Source organism: Oncorhynchus kisutch, linkage group LG11 (genome assembly GCF_002021735.2).
Source record: "Oncorhynchus kisutch isolate 150728-3 linkage group LG11, Okis_V2, whole genome shotgun sequence".
Taxonomy (NCBI): Eukaryota; Metazoa; Chordata; class Actinopteri; order Salmoniformes; family Salmonidae; genus Oncorhynchus; species Oncorhynchus kisutch.
The window spans coordinates 15,500,387-15,519,620 of record NC_034184.2 but is presented as its reverse complement, the minus strand read 5'-3'; the positions used below and the strand labels follow the sequence as shown (position 1 = coordinate 15,519,620).

At 42.4% G+C, this 19,234-nt stretch overlaps 1 protein-coding gene and 1 pseudogene across 1 annotated transcript in view; one reads left to right on the top strand and one right to left on the bottom strand.

Annotated features, from left to right (window-relative positions):
* Window positions 1–13,850: 13,850 nt before the first annotated feature.
* LOC109898925 (mono-ADP ribosylhydrolase 2) overlaps window positions 13,851–19,234 on the bottom strand; it is a 722,140-nt gene continuing 716,756 nt past the window's right edge. The window contains exon 14 of the mRNA XM_031836489.1: window positions 13,851–17,644. Coding sequence (XP_031692349.1) covers window positions 17,622–17,644 — 23 coding nt within the window. The 3' untranslated portion in view covers window positions 13,851–17,621. The remainder of the gene's footprint in view (window positions 17,645–19,234) is intronic.
* LOC116376364 (serine/arginine-rich splicing factor 4 pseudogene) lies at window positions 16,427–17,279 on the top strand (annotated as a pseudogene).

The following is a 19,234-nucleotide window of genomic DNA, read 5'->3' as shown; positions in this document are numbered from 1 at the left end:
ATGATACTCTGAGGACTCTACCTAACAATGAGGCTGAGCTACAGAGCTTTTTATAGTCAGTGTCATGAATGCGCCAGTCAGTGTGTCAAACCTAACATCTAATGTACGACACATGCTACTTATAATTCTGCAAAAAGTGGTTTTGTGCTGGTTTGAAAGCGGACGGATTTGGCTGAAGCTACCCTAACACCTAATCTAATACTATTTTATTCTACAAATAGTGATATGGTGCAAGTTTGAACGCACCATGCATTCTTAATTTCTGTCTCTCTGCATGCATTGTGGCTTAGCGAGTGACACAATGCCACAGTAAGCTCATTATTTCTGTTCAGTTCTCCAGCGACTTCAGTAGCTGTGCTGTTATAGAAGCAGTACAGAGGGCCAAAACCTTCATGGTGGAATAAACCATGAAAATAACGGGTCTATGTTATAGATATGGATGTTTATTGTTATTGTATCGTTAATCTCGGAAACCCAGAACTAAAATCTTGCAAAATTACGTCAAATGCCCGATTAGACTCTGCGGGGAGATCTATGACAAAATATACTAGAATGAGCAGCGTTGTTGGACGAATCTGTGCAAACACCTGTGAAGTTGTGATTTGTCCAAATGATCAGTAACGTAAAATCATCACACCGGAACAAAGTTCCTCATTAGTTGTCACATCCCAGAATCGGTTGACATTGACAGACGCTATGTTACCATGTACAGTGCATTCAGAAAGTATTCACACCCCATGACATTTTTGTGTTACAGCCTGAATGGATTCAATTGAGATTTGTTTTGTCACTGGCATACACACAATACCCCATAATGTCAAGGTGTAGTTATGTTTTTCGAAATGTTTTACTAAAATGAAAAGCTGAAATGTCTTGAGTCAATAAGTACTCAAACCCTTTGTTATGGCAAGCCTAAATAACTTCAGAAGTAAACATTTGCTTAACAAGTAACTTAATAAGTTGCATGGCCTCACTCTGTGTGCAATAATAGTGTTTAACATGATACCTCATCTCTGTACCCCACACATACAATTATCTGTAAGGTGCCTCAGTCAAGCAGTGAATTTAAAACAAAGATTCCATCACAAAGACCAGGGAGGTTTTCCAATGCCTTGGAAAGAAAGACACCTATTGGTAGATGGACAATAATTAAAAAAGCTGACATTGGCCTCCCGAGTGGTGCAGTGGTCTACGGCACAGCATCGCAGTGCTAGCTCTGCCACTAGAGATTCTGGGTTTGAGTCCAGGCTCTGTTGCAGCCGGCCACGATCGGGAGGCCCATGGGGCGGCGCACAATTGGCCCAGCATCTTCCGGGTTAGGGGAGGGTTTGGCCGGCAGGGATATCCTTGTCTCATTGCGCACTAACGACTCCTGTGGCGGGTGCACACTAGGTGCACTGTGTTTCCTCCGACACATTGGTGCGGCTGGCTTCCGGGTGGATGGGCATTGTGTCAAGCCGCAGTGTGGCGCGGTTGGGTTGTGTTTCAGAGGACGCATGGCTCTCGACCTTTGCCTTTCCCGAGTCCGTACGGGAGTTGCAGCGATGAGACAAGACTGTAACTACCAATTGGTTACCATGAAATTGGGAAGAAAAAAGGGGTGAAAAATACACAAAAAAAGCAGACATTGAATATCCCTTTGAGCATGGTGAAGTTATTAATTACACTTTGGATGTCGTATCAATACACCCAGTCACTACAACGATACAGGCGTCCTTCCTAACTCAGTTGCCGAAGAGGAAGGAAGCCGCTCAGCGATTTCACCATGAGGCCAATGGGGACCTTAAAACAGTTACAGAGTTTATTGGCTGTGATAGGAGAAAACTGAGGCTGGATCAACAACATTGTCGTTACTCCACAATACTAACCTAATTTACAGAGTGTAAAGAAGGAAGCCTGTACAGAATAAAACTATTCCAAAACATGCATCCTGTTTGCAAATAGGCACTAAAGTAATAATGCAAAAATGTGGCAAAGCAATTCACTTTTTGTCCTGAACACAGTGTTTGGGGCAAATCCAATCCAACACATTATTGAGAACTACTCTCCATATTTTCAAGCAAAGTGATGGCTGCATCATGTTATGAGTATGCTTGTAATCGTTAAGGACTGGTGAGTTTTTCAGGATAAAAATAATTGGAATGGAGCTAACCACCTTCAGGAAAACCAGGTTCAGTCTGCTTTCCACCAGACACTGGGAGATTAATTCACCTTTCAGCAGGACAATAACCTTTAACACAAGGCCAAGTCTACACTGGAGTTGCTTACCAAGAAGACATGTTTCTGAGTGGCCAAGTTAAAGTTTTGACTTAAATCTACAAGACCTTAAAATGGTTGTCTAGCAATGATCAACAACCAAGTTGATAGAACTTGAAGAATTTTTAAAAGAATAATGACTAGGGGAGGCTCAGTGTTGTTATCCTCGCATGGTGAGCTATTGAAAGGTATTGAAAACAGGGGTGTCAATCATTTTGTAAATAAGAATAGAATATGTTTCTGAATGTGAGTACGCAGATCCGCGAGCAACTGCGGCCCCTCATGATGAATTCAGATTTTTTTGTGGCCTCCACCCCAATCAAAGTTGCCCATCCCTGACAGAAAACATCACTATCACACCTTCTAAAATCTTTGACAGGTGGCACTATTGACTTATGGAATAAATATGTGTCCTATTTATTTTTTATTTTTTATTTTTTTATTTCACCTTTATTTAACCAGGTAGGCTAGTTGAGAACAAGTTCTCATTTGCAACTGCGACCTGGCCAAGATAAAGCATAGCAGTGTGAACAGACAACACAGAGTTACACATGGAGTAAACAATTAACAAGTCAATAACACAGTAGAGAAAAAAAGGGGAGTCTATATACATTGTGTGCAAAAGGCATGAGGAGGTAGGCGAATAATTACAATTTTGCAGATTAACACTGGAGTGATAAATGATCAGATGGTCATGTACAGGTAGAGATATTGGTGTGCAAAAGAGCAGAAAAGTAAATAAAATAAAAACAGTATGGGGATGAGGTAGGTAAAAATGGGTGGGCTATTTACCGATAGACTATGTACAGCTGCAGCGATCGGTTAGCTGCTCAGATAGCAGATTGTTTGAAGTTGGTGAGGGAGATAAAAGTCTCCAACTTCTGCGATTTTTGCAATTCGTTCCAGTCACAGGCAGCAGAGAACTGGAACGAAAGGCGGCCAAATGAGGTGTTGGCTTTAGGGATGAACAGTGAGATACACCTGCTGGAGCGCGTGCTACGGATGGGTGTTGCCATCGTGACCAGTGAACTGAGATAAGGCGGAGCTTTACCTAGCATGGACTTGTAGATGACCTGGAGCCAGTGGGTCTGGCGACGAATATGTAGCGAGGGCCAGCCGACTAGAGCATACAAGTCACAGTGGTGGGTGGTATAAGGTGCTTTAGTGACAAAACGGATGGCACTGTGATAAATTGCATCCAGTTTGCTGAGTAGAGTGTTGGAAGCAATTTTGTAGATGACATCGCCGAAGTCGAGGATCGGTAGGATAGTCAGTTTTACTAGGGTAAGTTTGGCAGCGTGAGTGAAGGAGGCTTTGTTGCGGAATAGAAAGCCAACTCTTGATTTGATTTTCGATTGGAGACGTTTGATATGAGTCTGGAAGGAGAGTTTACAGTCTAGCCAGACACCTAGGTACTTATAGACGTCCACATATTCAAGGTCGGAACCATCCAGGGTGGTGATGCTGGTCAGGCGTGCGGGTGCAGGCAGCGAACGGTTGAAAAGCATGCATTTGGTTTTACTAGCGTTTAAGAGCAGTTGGAGGTCACGGAAGGAGTGTTGTATGGCATTGAAGCTCGTTTGGAGGTTAGATAGCACAGTGTCCAAGGACGGGCCGGAAGTATATAGAATGGTGTCGTCTGCGTAGAGGTGGATCAGGGAATCGCCAGCAAGAGCAACATCATTGATATATACAGAGAAAAGAGTCGGCCCGAGGATTGAACCCTGTGGCACCCCCATAGAGACTGCCAGAGGACCGGACAGCATGCCCTCCGATTTGACACACTGAACTCTGTCTGCAAAGTAATTGGTGAACCAGGCAAGGCAGTCATCCGAAAAACCGAGGCTACTGAGTCTGCCGATAAGAATATGGTGATTGACAGAGTCGAAAGCCTTGGCAAGGTCGATGAAGACGGCTGCACAGTACTGTCTTTTATCGATGGCGGTTATGATATCGTTTAGTACCTTGAGCGTGGCTGAGGTGCACCCGTGACCCGTGACTCGGAAACCAGATTGCACAGCGGAGAAGGTACGGTGGGATTCGAGATGGTCAGTGACCTGTTTGTTGACTTGGCTTTCGAAGACCTTAGATAGGCAGGGCAGGATGGATATAGGTCTGTAACAGTTTGAGTCCAGGGTGTCTCCCCCTTTGAAGAGGGGGATGACGGTGGCAGCTTTCCAATCCTTGGGGATCTCAGACGATATGAAAGAGAGGTTGAACAGGCTGGTAATAGGGGTTGCGACAATGGCGGCGGATAGTTTCAGAAATAGAGGGTCCAGATTGTCAAGCCCAGCTGATTTGTACGGGTCCAGGTTTTGCAGCTCTTTCAGAACATCTGCTATCTGGATTTGGGTAAAGGAGAACCTGGAGAGGCTTGGGCGAGTAGCTGCGGGGGGGGGCGGAGCTGTTGGCCGAGGTTGGAGTAGCCAGGCGGAAGGCATGGCCAGCCGTTGAGAAATGCTTGTTGAAGTTTTCGATAATCATGGGTTTATCGGTGGTGACCGTGTTACCTAGCCTCAGTGCAGTGGGCAGCTGGGAGGAGGTGCTCTTGTTCTCCATGGACTTCACAGTGTCCCAGAACCTTTTGGAGTTGGAGCTACAGGATGCAAACTTCTGCCTGAAGAAGCTGGCCTTAGCTTTCCTGACTGACTGCGTGTATTGGTTCCTGACTTCCCTGAACAGTTGCATATCGCGGGGACTATTCAATGCTATTGCAGTCCACCATAGGATGATCTTGTGCTGGTCGAGGGCAGTCAGGTCTGGAGTGAACCAAGGGCTATATCTGTTCTTAAAATGAAGAAATACATTTTATTTTGAAAGAATAGCTGTCAAATAATTTGCAAACTGGGAGGGACCTGGAAATCTGGTCACAATGCTCACACGGTAGACACATTTTAATACCATGTGTAGACATATTTCTGGAAATGTGGGCACAATCAGAATGTGGACATGATCAGGACAAAGGACCCATGTTAGCGTCAGGTTTAAATGAGGCTATACTGGTGGATGGAGAGGCACTTAGGCCACAAATCATTTACTACTAAAGACATAACTCAAAGCCTAGAGCCAGGACCCAGAGGACAGGTTATCAGCACAGTAATTACTACAGTACAGCCGGAGAGTGTGTGTGTGTGTCTGTGTGTGTGTCGGTGTGTGTGTGTGTGTGTGTCTGTGTGTGTCGGTGTGTGTGACGGTGTGTGTCGGTGTGTGTGTGTGTGTGTGTGTGTGTGTGTGTGTGTGTGTGTGTGTGTGTGTGTGTGTGTGTGTGTGTGTGTGTGTGTGTGTGTGTGTGTGTGTGTGTGTGTGTGTGTGTGTGTGTGTGTGTGTGTGTGTGTGTGCCACCGGAAATGCCATGCGGTTGAGGTTGATGAGGTTGTCCGAGGTTATTTGCTGCTATTTTCTACTTAAACATAAATAACATTGTAGTTGGGCGTTTGTGCTTGTAAAGGGTGTTATCACATTTGTAAGGTAACACTTTATTTTCTAGTCCATCTGTAGATGCTCTACAGACTATCAGTAACATTTCAACTAACTATCTACTAGAAAATGCTCACCCAGATGTGGCGCTCCTTGTGACCGGGGACTTTAATGCAGGAAAACTGAAATCTGTTTTACCCCATTTCTACCAGCATTTCACCTGTGCAATTAGCGGCGAAAAAACTCTATATTACCTTTACTCCACACACAGAGATGCATACAAATCTCTCCCTCATCCTCCATTTGGCAAATCTGACCATAACTCTATCCTCCTGATTCCTATTTACAAGCAAAAACTCAAACAGGAAGTACCAGCGATGTGCTCAACACGGAAGTGGTTCGATGAAGCGGATGCTAATCTATAGGACTGTTTGGCTAGCACAGACTGGAATATGTTCCGGGATTCATCCGATGGCACCTGCTTCATTAATAAGCCGGTTGTCCCCACAGTGACGTACGTACATATCCCAAACAGAAGCCATGGATTACAGGCAAAATCTGCAATGAGCTAAAGGCTAGAGCTGCCGCTTTCAAGGCATGGACACTACTCCAGACACTTATAAGAAATCCATCAAAAAGGCAAATCGTCAATACAGGACCAAGATCGGGTCCTACTACACAGGCTCTGATGCTTGTCGGATGTGGCAGGGCTTGCAAACTATCACAGATTACAAATGGATACCCAGCCACGAGCATTCACAAGACCAGAGGGGCAGACGGATTACCAGGACGCGTACTCAGAGCATGCGCGGAACAGCCATTAAGTGTTTAAACTGACAATTTCAACCTGACTGGGTCTATAATACCTTCATGTTTCAAGTAGACCACCATAGTCCCTTTCCCAAGAACACCAAGGTAACCTGTTTAAATGACTATCGCCCTGTAGCACTCACATCTGTAGCCATGAAATGATTCGAAAGGCTGGTCATGGCTCACATCAACACCATCATCGCAGACTCCCTGGGCCCACTCCAATTCGCATACCGCCCAATGAGATCCACAGATGCCCCAGGTGGGGAGGGTAGCAACAACACAGCCACTACGCTGACCCTCAACATAGGGGTCCCTCAGGGGTGCATGCTTAGTTCCCTCCGGTACTCCCTGTTCACCCATATGACTGTGTGGCCGCCCATCATTCCAATACCATCATTGAGTTTGCTGACGACACACCGGTGGTAAACCTGATCACCAACGATGTGGAGACAGCCTACAGGGAGGAAGTCAGAGACCTGGCAGTGTGGTGCCAGGACAACAACCTCTCCCTCAACGTCAGCAATACAAAGGAGCTGATCGCGGACTTCAGGAAATGGAGGGCTGACCATGCCCTCATCCACATCGACGGGGCTCTAGTGGAGTAGGTCGAGAGCACGGTAACGTCTCTTCGCCCTCAGGAAGCTGAAAAGATTCGGCATGGGCCATTTTGACTAGCTGCATCGCTTGGTATGGCAACTGCTTTGCATCTTACCGCAAGGCGCTTACAGAGGGTAGTGAGTATGGAAAATGACATCCCTCGGGTCGAGCTTCCTGCCATCCAGGACCTCTATACCAGGCAGTGTCAGAGGAAGACCAACAAATTGTCAAAGACTCCAGCCTGTTCTCTCTGACACCACGCAGCAAGCGGTCCTGATGCATATATTAGCATATCTGCCACGACAACACTTTTTCTGTGGCAAAAAGTGTGACACCAATCAAGCCCTCGAGGCCTGGAGTTGCCCAGCCCTGTCATAGACTGTTCTCTCTGCTACCGCATGGCAAGTGGTACCGGAGCGCCAAGTCTAGGACCAAAAGGCTCCTTAACAGCCTTTTAATCAAATGGCCACCAGACTATTTACATTGACCCCCCCATTTGTTTTTACACTGCTGCTACTCGCTGTTTATTATCTATGCATAGTCACTTTACCCCTACCTACATGTGCAAATGACCTGGACTAACCTGTACCCCTACACATTGACTAGGTCCTGGTACCCCCTGTATATAACCTCGTTATTGTTATTTTGTTGTGTTACTCTTTATATTTTTTTACTTTAGTTTATTTGGTTCATATTTTCTTAACTCTTTCTTATACTGCATTGTTTGTTAAGGGCCTGTAAGTAAGCATTTCATGGTAAGGTCTACCTACACCTGTTGTACTCGGCGCATGTGACAAATACATTTTGATTTGATTTGATTTACACCAAATCTGGAACCAACGGGACCCTGAACAGCTTCTACCCCCAAGCCATAAGATTGCTAAATAGTTAGTTAAACAGTTAACCAATAGCTACCCGGACTATCTGCATTGACCCTTTTTGCACTAACTGTTTTGACTCATCAAATACTGTACACTGCTGTTACTGTTAATTATCTATCCGTTTTTTTTATTTGTTATTATTATTTATTTTTTATTTCACCTTTATTTAACCAGGTAGGCTAGTTGAGAACACCTTTATTTAACCAGGTAGGCTAGTTGAGAACACCTTTATTTAACCAGGTAGGCTAGTTGAGAACACCTTTATTTAACCAGGTAGGCTAGTTGAGAACACCTTTATTTAACCAGGTAGGCTAGTTGAGAACACCTTTATTTAACCAGGTAGGCTAGTTGAGAACACCTTTATTTAACCAGGTAGGCTAGTTGAGAACAAGTTCTCATTTACAACTGCGACCTGGCCAAGATAAAGCATAGCAGTGTGAACAGACAACACAGAGTTACACATGGAGTAAACAATTAACAAGTCAATAACACAGTAGAATTAAAGGGGAGTCTATATACATTGTGTGCAAAAGGCATGAGGAGGTAGGCGAATAATTACAATTTTGCAGATTAACACTGGAGTGATAAATGATCAGATGGTCATTTACAGGTAGAGATACAGTGCCTTGCGAAAGTATTCGGCCCCCTGGAACTTTGCGACCTTTTGCCACATTTCAGGCTTCACACATAAAGATATAAAACCATATTTTTTGGTGAAGAATCAACAACAAGTGGGACACAATCATGAAGTGGAACGACATTTATTGGATATTTCAAACTTTTTTAACAAATCAAAAACTGAAAAATTGGGCGTGCAAAATTATTCAGCCCCTTTACTTTCAGTGCAGCAAACTCTCTCCAGAAGTTCAGTGAGGATCCAGTTCAGTTCAGTGATGATCCAATGTTGACCTAAATGACTATATGTACATACAGTACCAGTCAAAAGTTTGGACACACCTACTCGTTTTTCTTAATTTTTTTCTATTTTCTACATTGTAGAATAATTGTGAAGACATTAAAACTATTAAATAACAAATATTGAATCATGTACTTAAGAAAGTATTCAGACCTCTTGACACATTATTTACGTTAAAACCTTATTCTAAAATGGATTCAGTAGTTTTCTCCCCTCATCAATCTACACATAATACCCCAAAATGATAAAGCAAAAACAGGTTTTTTGATGTATTTTCCAGATGTATTAAAAATAAACATCTGAAATATCACATTTACATAAGTATTCTGAACATTTAGTCAGTGCTTTGTTGAAGCACCTTTGGCAGAGATTACAGCCTTGAGTCTTCTTGGGTATGATGCAACAAGTTTGGCACACCTGTATCTCAAATCAAATCAAATTTATTTATATAGCCCTTCGTACATCAGCTGATGTCTCAAAGTGCTGTACAGAAACACAGCCTAAAACCCCAAACAGCAAGCAATGCAGGTGTAGAAGCACACTGGCTAGGAAAAACTCCCTAGAAAGGCCAAAACCTAGGAAGAAACCTAGAGAGGAACCAGGCTATGTGGGGTGGCCAGTCCTCTTCTGGCTGTGCCGGGTGGAGATTATAACAGAACATGGCCAAGATGTTCAAATGTTCATAAATGACCAGCATGGTCCAATAATAATAAGGCAGAACAGTTGAAACTGGAGCAGCAGCACGGCCAGGTGGACTGGGGACAGCAAGGAGTCATCATGTCAGGTAGTGCTGAGGCATGGTCCTAGGGCTCAGGTCCTCCGAGAGAGAGAGAAAGAAAGAGAGAAAGAGAGAATTAGAGAGAGCACATTTAAATTCACACAGGACACCGAATAGGACAGGAGAAGTACTCCAGATATAACAAACTGACCCTAGCCCCCCGACACATAAACTACTGCAGCATAAATACTGGAGGCTGAGACAGGAGGGGTCAGGAGACACTTTGGCCCCATCCGAGGAGAGTATCTGGGGAGTTTCTCCCATTCTTCTCTGCAGATCCTCTCAAGCTCTGTCAGCGTCTCTGCACAGAGATTTTTGATCGAGTTCAAGTCCGGGCTCTGGCTGGGCCACTCAAAGACATTCAGAGAATTGTCACGAAGCCGGATCTCTCTGGAGCAGGTTGTCATCAAGGATCTCTCTGCACTTTGCTCCATTCATTTCTCCCTCTATCCTGTCTACTCTCCCAGTCCCTGTCGCTGATAAACATCCCCACAGCATGAAGCTGCCACCACCATGCTTCATCGTAGGGCTGGTGCCAGGTGTCCACCAGACATGACTCTTGGCATTCAGACCAAATAGTTCAATCTTGGTTTCATCAGATCAGAGAATCTTGTTTCTCATGGTCTGAGAGTTCTTTGGGTGCCTTTTGGCAAACTCCAAGCGGGTTGTCATGTGCCTTTTACTGAGGAGCGGCTTCCGTCTGGCCACTCTACCATAAAGTCCTGATTGGTGGAGTGCTGCAGAGATGGTTGTCCTTCTGGAAGGTTCTCCCATCTCCACAGAAGAATCTGGAGCTCTGCGAAAGTGACCATTGGGTGACCATTAAGGCCAGATTGTTCTTCAAGATGTTCAAACATTCATAGATTCAAACATTCATAGATTACCAGCAAGGTCAAATAATAATCACAGTGTTAATAATAACACGTTTATCACGTTTATCACGTTTATCAAGTGAATTAAATTATATGGGGGTTTTATAGTAAGTGGTATGCTGTTCAGCTAAAATAGTGTAAAAATCTTTAATCAATTAAAATATGATTCCATTTGACATGATCACTTAGGCCTAGAATCAGTCAGATCATAGCTGACACCAGCGTCGCGGATGTTTTGGTGGTGTTAGAGGTTGAACTGTTGGAGCCGTCAAATCGCCAAGTAGCTGTGCTTGCAATCATTGTCACAAAGCCACACCCGCCCAACTCCAGTTAGAAGTTAAGAACGATAATTACGGTATACCTGAACATTTATGAAATGCAATAATGAGGATTTGTATAATTTCTGTTTTAACAAAGTTTCACTACCAATACCTGCTATGTGGATCTGATTGAATAGAGCCCTTAGTACTGACCCCAAATGGGATTTACAACTCACTATCTCTGGATTTGGGGTATGCTGAACTTCCTGCTGCACCACAAGTCTGTAGCGCTCCTCTTCACATCTTAGCAACAGAGTGCACTCTGAATGCTATTTTAGTTATCAGTTAATCTGACTATTCTCTCATCATTGATTTCATTTACTTATCGCATCAATTTGAGGGTTTTCTGTATAGTTGTCTAATGTTGGTGGGCCATATTATTCTGTTTTAATGGTACTCCTGAATCACTATGATAAATACAGTGGGGAGAACAAGTATTTGAATCACTGCCGATTTTGCAGGTTTTCCTACTTACAAAGCATGTAGAGGTCTGTAATTTTTTTATCATAGGTACACTTCAACCGTGAGAGACGGACTCAAAAGCAAAAACAAAAATCCAGAAAATCACATTGTATGATTTTTAAGTAATTCATTTCTCCCCTGTATAATAGTTTTTGAGTTTATTTTAAAAAACGCTGAGATTTACTTTATGTAAGTTTAAAATGAGGACATTTAAATGTAGTTATTGACTCAGACATGGGGACGTACTGTAGCAGGAAGAAAGGAATGCTGTGAAATCCCAGGTGAGTGGACATGTTGAATAATAATTACTGTATAAATAAACATACACAATGTAACTGTGTGTCTAATATGTAAGTTAAAAGCACTGTTTGTGTGTATCTTAATGATTAGTTTTGCTTTGCAGAGCATCACCTGTGAAATCACATTAAAAATACATGTGAAAATGTTAATCATGTGAAATTACATCAAGTGAAAATCCACATGTAAAACTTTCTGTGAAATATCATCATGTGAAATTTTTCAAAAACACGTGGTTTGACATGATTTCACATGTGAAATACCTTGCGGGTTGTCATGTGCCTTTTACTGAGGAGCGGCTTCCGTCTGGCCACTCTACCATAAAGTCCTGATTGGTGGAGTGCTGCAGAGATGGTTGTCCTTCTGGAAGGTTCTCCCATCTCCACAGAAGAATCTGGAGCTCTGCGAAAGTGACCATTGGGTGACCATTAAGGCCAGATTGTTCTTCAAGATGTTCAAACATTCATAGATTCAAACATTCATAGATTACCAGCAAGGTCAAATAATAATCACAGTGTTAATAATAACACGTTTATCACGTTTATCACGTTTATCAAGTGAATTAAATTATATGGGGGTTTTATAGTAAGTGGTATGCTGTTCAGCTAAAATAGTGTAAAAATCTTTAATCAATTAAAATATGATTCCATTTGACATGATCACTTAGGCCTAGAATCAGTCAGATCATAGCTGACACCAGCGTCGCGGATGTTTTGGTGGTGTTAGAGGTTGAACTGTTGGAGCCGTCAAATCGCCAAGTAGCTGTGCTTGCAATCATTGTCACAAAGCCGCCCAACTCCAGTTAGAAGTTAAGAACGATAATTACGGTATACCTGAACATTTATGAAATGCAATAATGAGGATTTGTATAATTTCTGTTTTAACAAAGTTTCACTACCAATACCTGCTATGTGGATCTGATTGAATAGAGCCCTTAGTACTGACCCCAAATGGGATTTACAACTCACTATCTCTGGATTTGGGGTATGCTGAACTTCCTGCTGCACCACAAGTCTGTAGCGCTCCTCTTCACATCTTAGCAACAGAGTGCACTCTGAATGCTATTTTAGTTATCAGTTAATCTGACTATTCTCTCATCATTGATTTCATTTACTTATCGCATCAATTTGAGGGTTTTCTGTATAGTTGTCTAATGTTGGTGGGCCATATTATTCTGTTTTAATGGTACTCCTGAATCACTATGATAAATACAGTGGGGAGAACAAGTATTTGAATCACTGCCGATTTTGCAGGTTTTCCTACTTACAAAGCATGTAGAGGTCTGTAATTTTTTTATCATAGGTACACTTCAACCGTGAGAGACGGACTCAAAAGCAAAAACAAAAATCCAGAAAATCACATTGTATGATTTTTAAGTAATTCATTTCTCCCCTGTATAATAGTTTTTGAGTTTATTTTAAAAAACGCTGAGATTTACTTTATGTAAGTTTAAAATGAGGACATTTAAATGTAGTTATTGACTCAGACATGGGGACGTACTGTAGCAGGAAGAAAGGAATGCTGTGAAATCCCAGGTGAGTGGACATGTTGAATAATAATTACTGTATAAATAAACATACACAATGTAACTGTGTGTCTAATATGTAAGTTAAAAGCACTGTTTGTGTGTATCTTAATGATTAGTTTTGCTTTGCAGAGCATCACCTGTGAAATCACATTAAAAATACATGTGAAAATGTTAATCATGTGAAATTACATCAAGTGAAAATCCACATGTAAAACTTTCTGTGAAATATCATCATGTGAAATTTTTCAAAAACACGTGGTTTGACATGATTTCACATGTGAAATACCTTGTCCACCTGTGAAATCATATGTTTTTTCCCTCAAGCCAGGCTAGCAGCACGGCCTGGTTACTCTGAAGATACAGGACTGTCAATTGGGCACCCTAATTCATCTTCCTCCCACATTTTGCACTTGTATTCCTCCCCTTGGCATGTAGCCTGGTGGCTAGGGGCATTGGGCCAGTAACAGAAAAGGTTGATAGATTGAATCCCTGAGCTGACAAGGTAAAAATCTGTTGTTCTGCTCCTGAGCAAGGCAGATAACCAACTATTCCCCGGGCACTGTAGATGTCCATTAAAGCAGCCCTCCGGACCTCTCTGATTCAGAGGTTGGGTTAAATGTGGAAGACACATTTCAGTTGAATGCAGTCAGTTGTACAACTGACTAGGTATCTATCCCCTTTTCCTCAGAAACAGAAAGGAGAGACAAGAGGCATGACCATCCCCCTTTAAACTTTATTAGTTAATCTCATTATTGTTAAGCAAAGCAAAACACCAAATTATGAAGGCATCATTTTCAGTTAATAGTACTGTACTCCAATTCATATGCTAATTTATAGTTTCATAGTACTGTACTTTACTGTTATTCATTGGATGTACTGTATAGCATGGAACCACTAAAAATGAATAATTTGAGAATGTATAATTGATAACAACATCGGAAAACAAAATTAAATGCTTTTGGCTCAATTTTCCGAAACCCAGAGATTAACAGAGTGAATCAATAGAACAAAACATATCAGCCATCACGTTACAGTAGGTAAATACTCAAAATTACAAATCATCTGCAAGCGATACACCCAAGTATCTGTTAGAAACAGATAATGAAGAAGACGTTTGACAATGTGAAATAAGGCAAACTCATTTGATACAATTATTGACAAACTAGTTAAAAGACGATAAGTAGAGAAGAGAGAGAGAGGACTACTAAAATGGCTGACTGTTTTAGGATTCCATCCCAAATGGCACCCTATTCCCTATATAATGCACTACTTTTGACCGGAGCCCATAGAGTTAACTATTTAAGGAATACGGTGCCATTCAGGACACAACCCATGTTTGTGAAGTTCTAAGCGATTCTGGCATGCATTGGAACGAAACGACAGAGGAAGGAACCATAATCAATCTGTTGAAAGATTAAAAGACACCAGACATCCTGTAGTTCAAAGTGCTTGTTGGTGCTGATAAGGAGCTCTTTAATGAGCTTGTCTATGTCTCAAGTGGCACCCCCTTCCCTATACAGTGCACTACTTTTGACCAGGGCTCATATGGCTCTAGTGAAAAGTACTGCACTTTATAGGGAAGGGGGTGTCATTTTGGATACAGACTTTGTCTGCAGCTACAGATGCTGCTCTCTGAACATCAGACATTGTCAGAGCTTGTGTGTGTGTATGTGTCTCTCTCTCTCTCTCTCTGTGTGTGTGTATGTTAACATCAGACATGATCAAGCATTATCTCACTGATGAAAGCAAAGCTGTTAGGGCTGAGTGATGGAGATGAAATTCTTTTGAAGTGTGTGTGTGTGTCTGCCTCTGTGTGTGTGAGTGCGTGTGTCAAGGTATTAGTAGCTGACATCAAGACTAGGGTTGCAAAGCTACCGGTAATTTACCAAAGTTATCAGAATCTTCAGTAATTTGGGTAATTAACAGAAAATGTATGGCAATTTATCTTAACTTTGGTACTTTGTACTTGAATAACTTTAATATATATATAAATAAAAGTATATATAAATTGATATATAGTATTTATTGTTATATCTGTGTCCATATTGTCCATGAGTTTCTAGATAGTAGATAGTAGATAGACCATATGGTTCAACACAAAAAAGCCTGATTAATGAAAAAATCTAATCTAATGAACAATGGCATTATTTTCAATTAGACATCGGTAATAATCTAAAGTAGGGCCACTAGAAAGGTTCACTAGAAAGGGGCACTAGAAGTCTTGTGACAGATTACATAAAATCCTTGAAAGATACCAACATCCTAGTAGTTTACTGGTAAACGTAGAAAGTTTCCAGTAATATACCCTACCTTTGCAACCCTAATCATGACTAGCTATCGGTGCTGAAACAGCAAGAAATGTGTGACAAGAAGATATGGCAGACACTCTGAACTTGGTATAATGCTGTGATGTACTCCTGTGTGTGAGTCCATGATGTTGCAATGTGCCTCCTCTATGTCAAAGATATTTTCAAAGACCATGTCAGTCATACACGCAGCAATCAACAGTAGCATAGTAAATGCTAGAAGATGTCATGTTCCGTCTTGTTTTCCACTGCTGAATGTCAGACTGTCAAAGCTAGTGATAGACAGACAGACAGACAAGGTGCTGTGTCGGTTCTATGGTGCTTGTTAGAAACAGAGGATGGTGGTGGTATACGGAACCCCCAACCTGTAATGTTAACGTCTGCAAACTGGAGCTGGTGCAGCTATTTGGGGTTGGTGAATGTGGCGTTCTGATATTTTTACAGTCCCATGCTCCCAGAATGTTCTAGACTCTAGATGGAATTTAAGGTTAGATGGAACGCTCCCAGAATGTTCTAGATGGAATTTAAGGTTAGATGGAACGCTCCCTCAATGTTCTAGATGGAATGGAACAGAGATATTATATTTAGGATATTATTAATATTCTCAATATATGCCTCTATAATGGATGGTTAGACTCTTTTCCAACAGAAGGTTTATTCCTCTGGCACTATATGGCTAATATGGGCATGGCTAGTAGTAGTAGTAGTAGTAGTACTGTAGTAGTAGTGGTAGTAGTAGTAGGAATAGGAGTAGTAGTAGTAGTAGGAGTAGTAGTAGGAGTAGGAGTAGGAATAGGAGTAGTAGTAGGAGTAGTAGAAGGAGTAGGAATAGGAGTAGTAGTAGTAGGAATAGGAGTAGTAGTAGCAAGAATAGGAGTAGTAGCAGGAGTAGGAGTGGTAGTAGTAGGAGTAGGAGCAGGAATAGGAGTGGTAGCAGGAGTAGGAGAGGTAGTAGTAGTAGCAGGAATAGGAGTAGTAGTAGTAGTAGCAGCAGGAATAGGAGTGGTAGCAGGAGTAGGAGTAGTAGTAGCAAGAATAGGAGTAGTAGCAGGAGTAGGAGTGGTAGTAGTAGGAGTAGGAGCAGGAATAGGAGTAGTAGCAGGGGCAGGAATAGGAGCAGTAGTAGTAGAAGCAGGAGTAGTAGTAGTAGGAGTAGTAGTAGTAGTAGTAGTAGTAGTAGTAGTAGTAGCAGGAATAGGAGTAGTAGTAGTAGTAGCAGGAGCAGGAATAGGAGTAGTAGCAGGAGGAGTAGTAGTAGGAGCAGGAATAGGAGTAGTAGCAGGAATAGGAGTCATAGTAATAGCAGGAGCAGGAGTAGTAGTAGTAGTAGGAGTAGTAGCAGGGGTAGTAGAAGGAGCAGGAATAGGAGCAGGAATAGGAGCAGTAGCAGGAGTAGGAGTAGTAGCAGGAGTAGTAGTAGTAGCAGGAATAGGAGTAGTAGCAGGAATAGGAGTAGTAGCAGGAGTAGGAGTAGTAGCAGGAGTAGGAGTAGTAGTACCAGGAATAGGAGTAGTAGCAGGAGTAGGAGTAGTAGCAGGAGCAGGAATAGGAGAAGTAGTAGTAGCATGAGTAGTAGTAGTAGTAGTAGTAGCAGGAGCAGGAATAGGAGAAGTAGTAGTAGCAGGAGCAGGAATAGGAGTAGTAGCAGGAGTAGGAGTAGTAGCAGAAGTAGTAGCAGGAGCAGGAATAGGAGTAGTAGCAGGAGTAGGAGAAGTAGCAGGAGCAGGAATAGGAGTAGTAGCAGGAGTAGTAGCAGGAATAGGAGTAGTAGCAGGAGTAGGAGTAGTAGCAGGAGCAGCAGTAGTAGTAGTAGTAGTTAGATCTAACAGACTGCCAGGTATCGCATCCGTTTGATATGTTACAGTCCTCTATCACGTTTCTTTTTTTACATCCATATTCAAATTTGATCGATGAATCATTTAATGAATGACAGATTCTGAGATAAAGATTGATTGATGATGGATTTCATTGATGACAGATGACATCATTTCATTATAATAAAGATTCAAAAAGTAATTAAAAAGTAATGTAAAATAGGGGAATGAGTTATGTCATGGTGAATGACTCGTTCTTGTGCCTCCGGTCCCCCAGTTTAAGAGGGCATACGGGCACAGGTACTGATGTGGTGGCCCTTTCTTTCTTCACAGTTGGCTGGTTGATTGTCCCTCCTCCTGCTGTTCATTCCTTCTTATCTACAGGATCTGGATGGACAGAAGAAAACAGGAAGAAAATAGTAATAAGAAGAAGTTGATGACACGAGGGTGGAAAAGTAGAGCAACCTTTCCAGAAACACAACAGGGATTGAACCAATCACAGGAAACACAATAGACCTTATTCACGCGGTGGACCATGATTGGTGGAGATCCAGGAAGTTGAAGTGCTCCTCATCTACCCCATGATGTTGGGCCAAACTACCCCTCTATTGTGAGTTCCCTAGCATACTATTTATATGGGCCCTGGTGAAAAGTAGTGAACTATATAGGGCAGGGGTATTCAACTCTTACCCTACACAGTCCGGACTGCTGCTGGTTTTCTGTTCTACCTGATAATAAATTGCACAAACATGGTAAATGAGTCCCTGATTAGAGGGGAACAATGAAGACAAAAAAAGGTCTAGATTTGAATTTGAGGGATATATGGAAAAGGGTGCCATTTGGGATGAACAGTATCTTGCATAGTGAGACAATAACTTATTGTGTGTGTTTGAGTTGGGCATTATCTATGGGATTTGGAGGGGAGATAGGAGAGGGTGAGGTAAGGCTGCAGGAGAGAGTGAGGTAAGGCTGCAGGAGAGGGTGAGATAAGGCTGCAGGAGAAAGTGAGGTAAGGCTGCAGGAGAGGGTGAGGTAAGGCTGCAGGAGAGAGTGAGGTAAGGCTGCAGGAGAGGGTGAGGTAAGGCTGCAGGAGAGGGTGAGGTAAGGCTGCAGGAGAGGGTGAGGTAAGGCTGCAGGAGAGAGTGAGGTAAGGCTGCAGGAGAGGGTGAGGTAAGGCTGCAGGAGAGGGTGAGGTAAGGCTGCAGGAGAGGGTGAGGTAAGGCTGCAGAGTGAGATCATGTTATCATGCAAACAGACAGACAGAGACAGACAGACAGACATGCCCATGTGCTCTGTTGGCTGATATTTTTTGTGTTTATATAGGACCTCCCGCCCACCTACCGTCAACCAATTATGTCAATGCAGAACTATACGGAGCCATCCGCATTGTTACATTTGGGAGGCGCCCAGCGATGCGGTACGGAGCTCGATTTGGCCTCTGCATGCCTCTGGAGGCTCCGCAATTGCGTCACTCCATACGAAACTTCCGACCACATTTTCGGATGAAGCATAACTTGGCTTTAAGGGTGTCATTTTACACCCTTTCAATTATCACAATAATAACACCTATGGAATTTTAAATATATAATTTGGCTGACTAGAATCAAAAAAACTATAAGGTTCTTCAAAACAATCAATAAAGTACCTTTGAGATTCTGCAAAAAGGTTCTATAAAGAACCATAAAAAAGGGTTCTATATAGCCCCAAAAAGGGTTGTAACCATAGCGGAACCTTTTTTTGGTGCTGAATAGAACCTTTTATTAATGGTTCTTCATAGAAACTTAGGACATTTTTCTTTATAGCACCATAAAGGTTCCATATAGAACCTTATGAGCATGGTTCTTTAAAGAACCTTCAAAAAAAGATTCCATACAGCACCAAAAAGTGATCTGCTATAGTTACAAGTCCCCCCAAAATTATTTGGCACTATATCGATTTATTTTGCTGTGCGCTGGGGTTGCGTCCCAAAAGGCACCT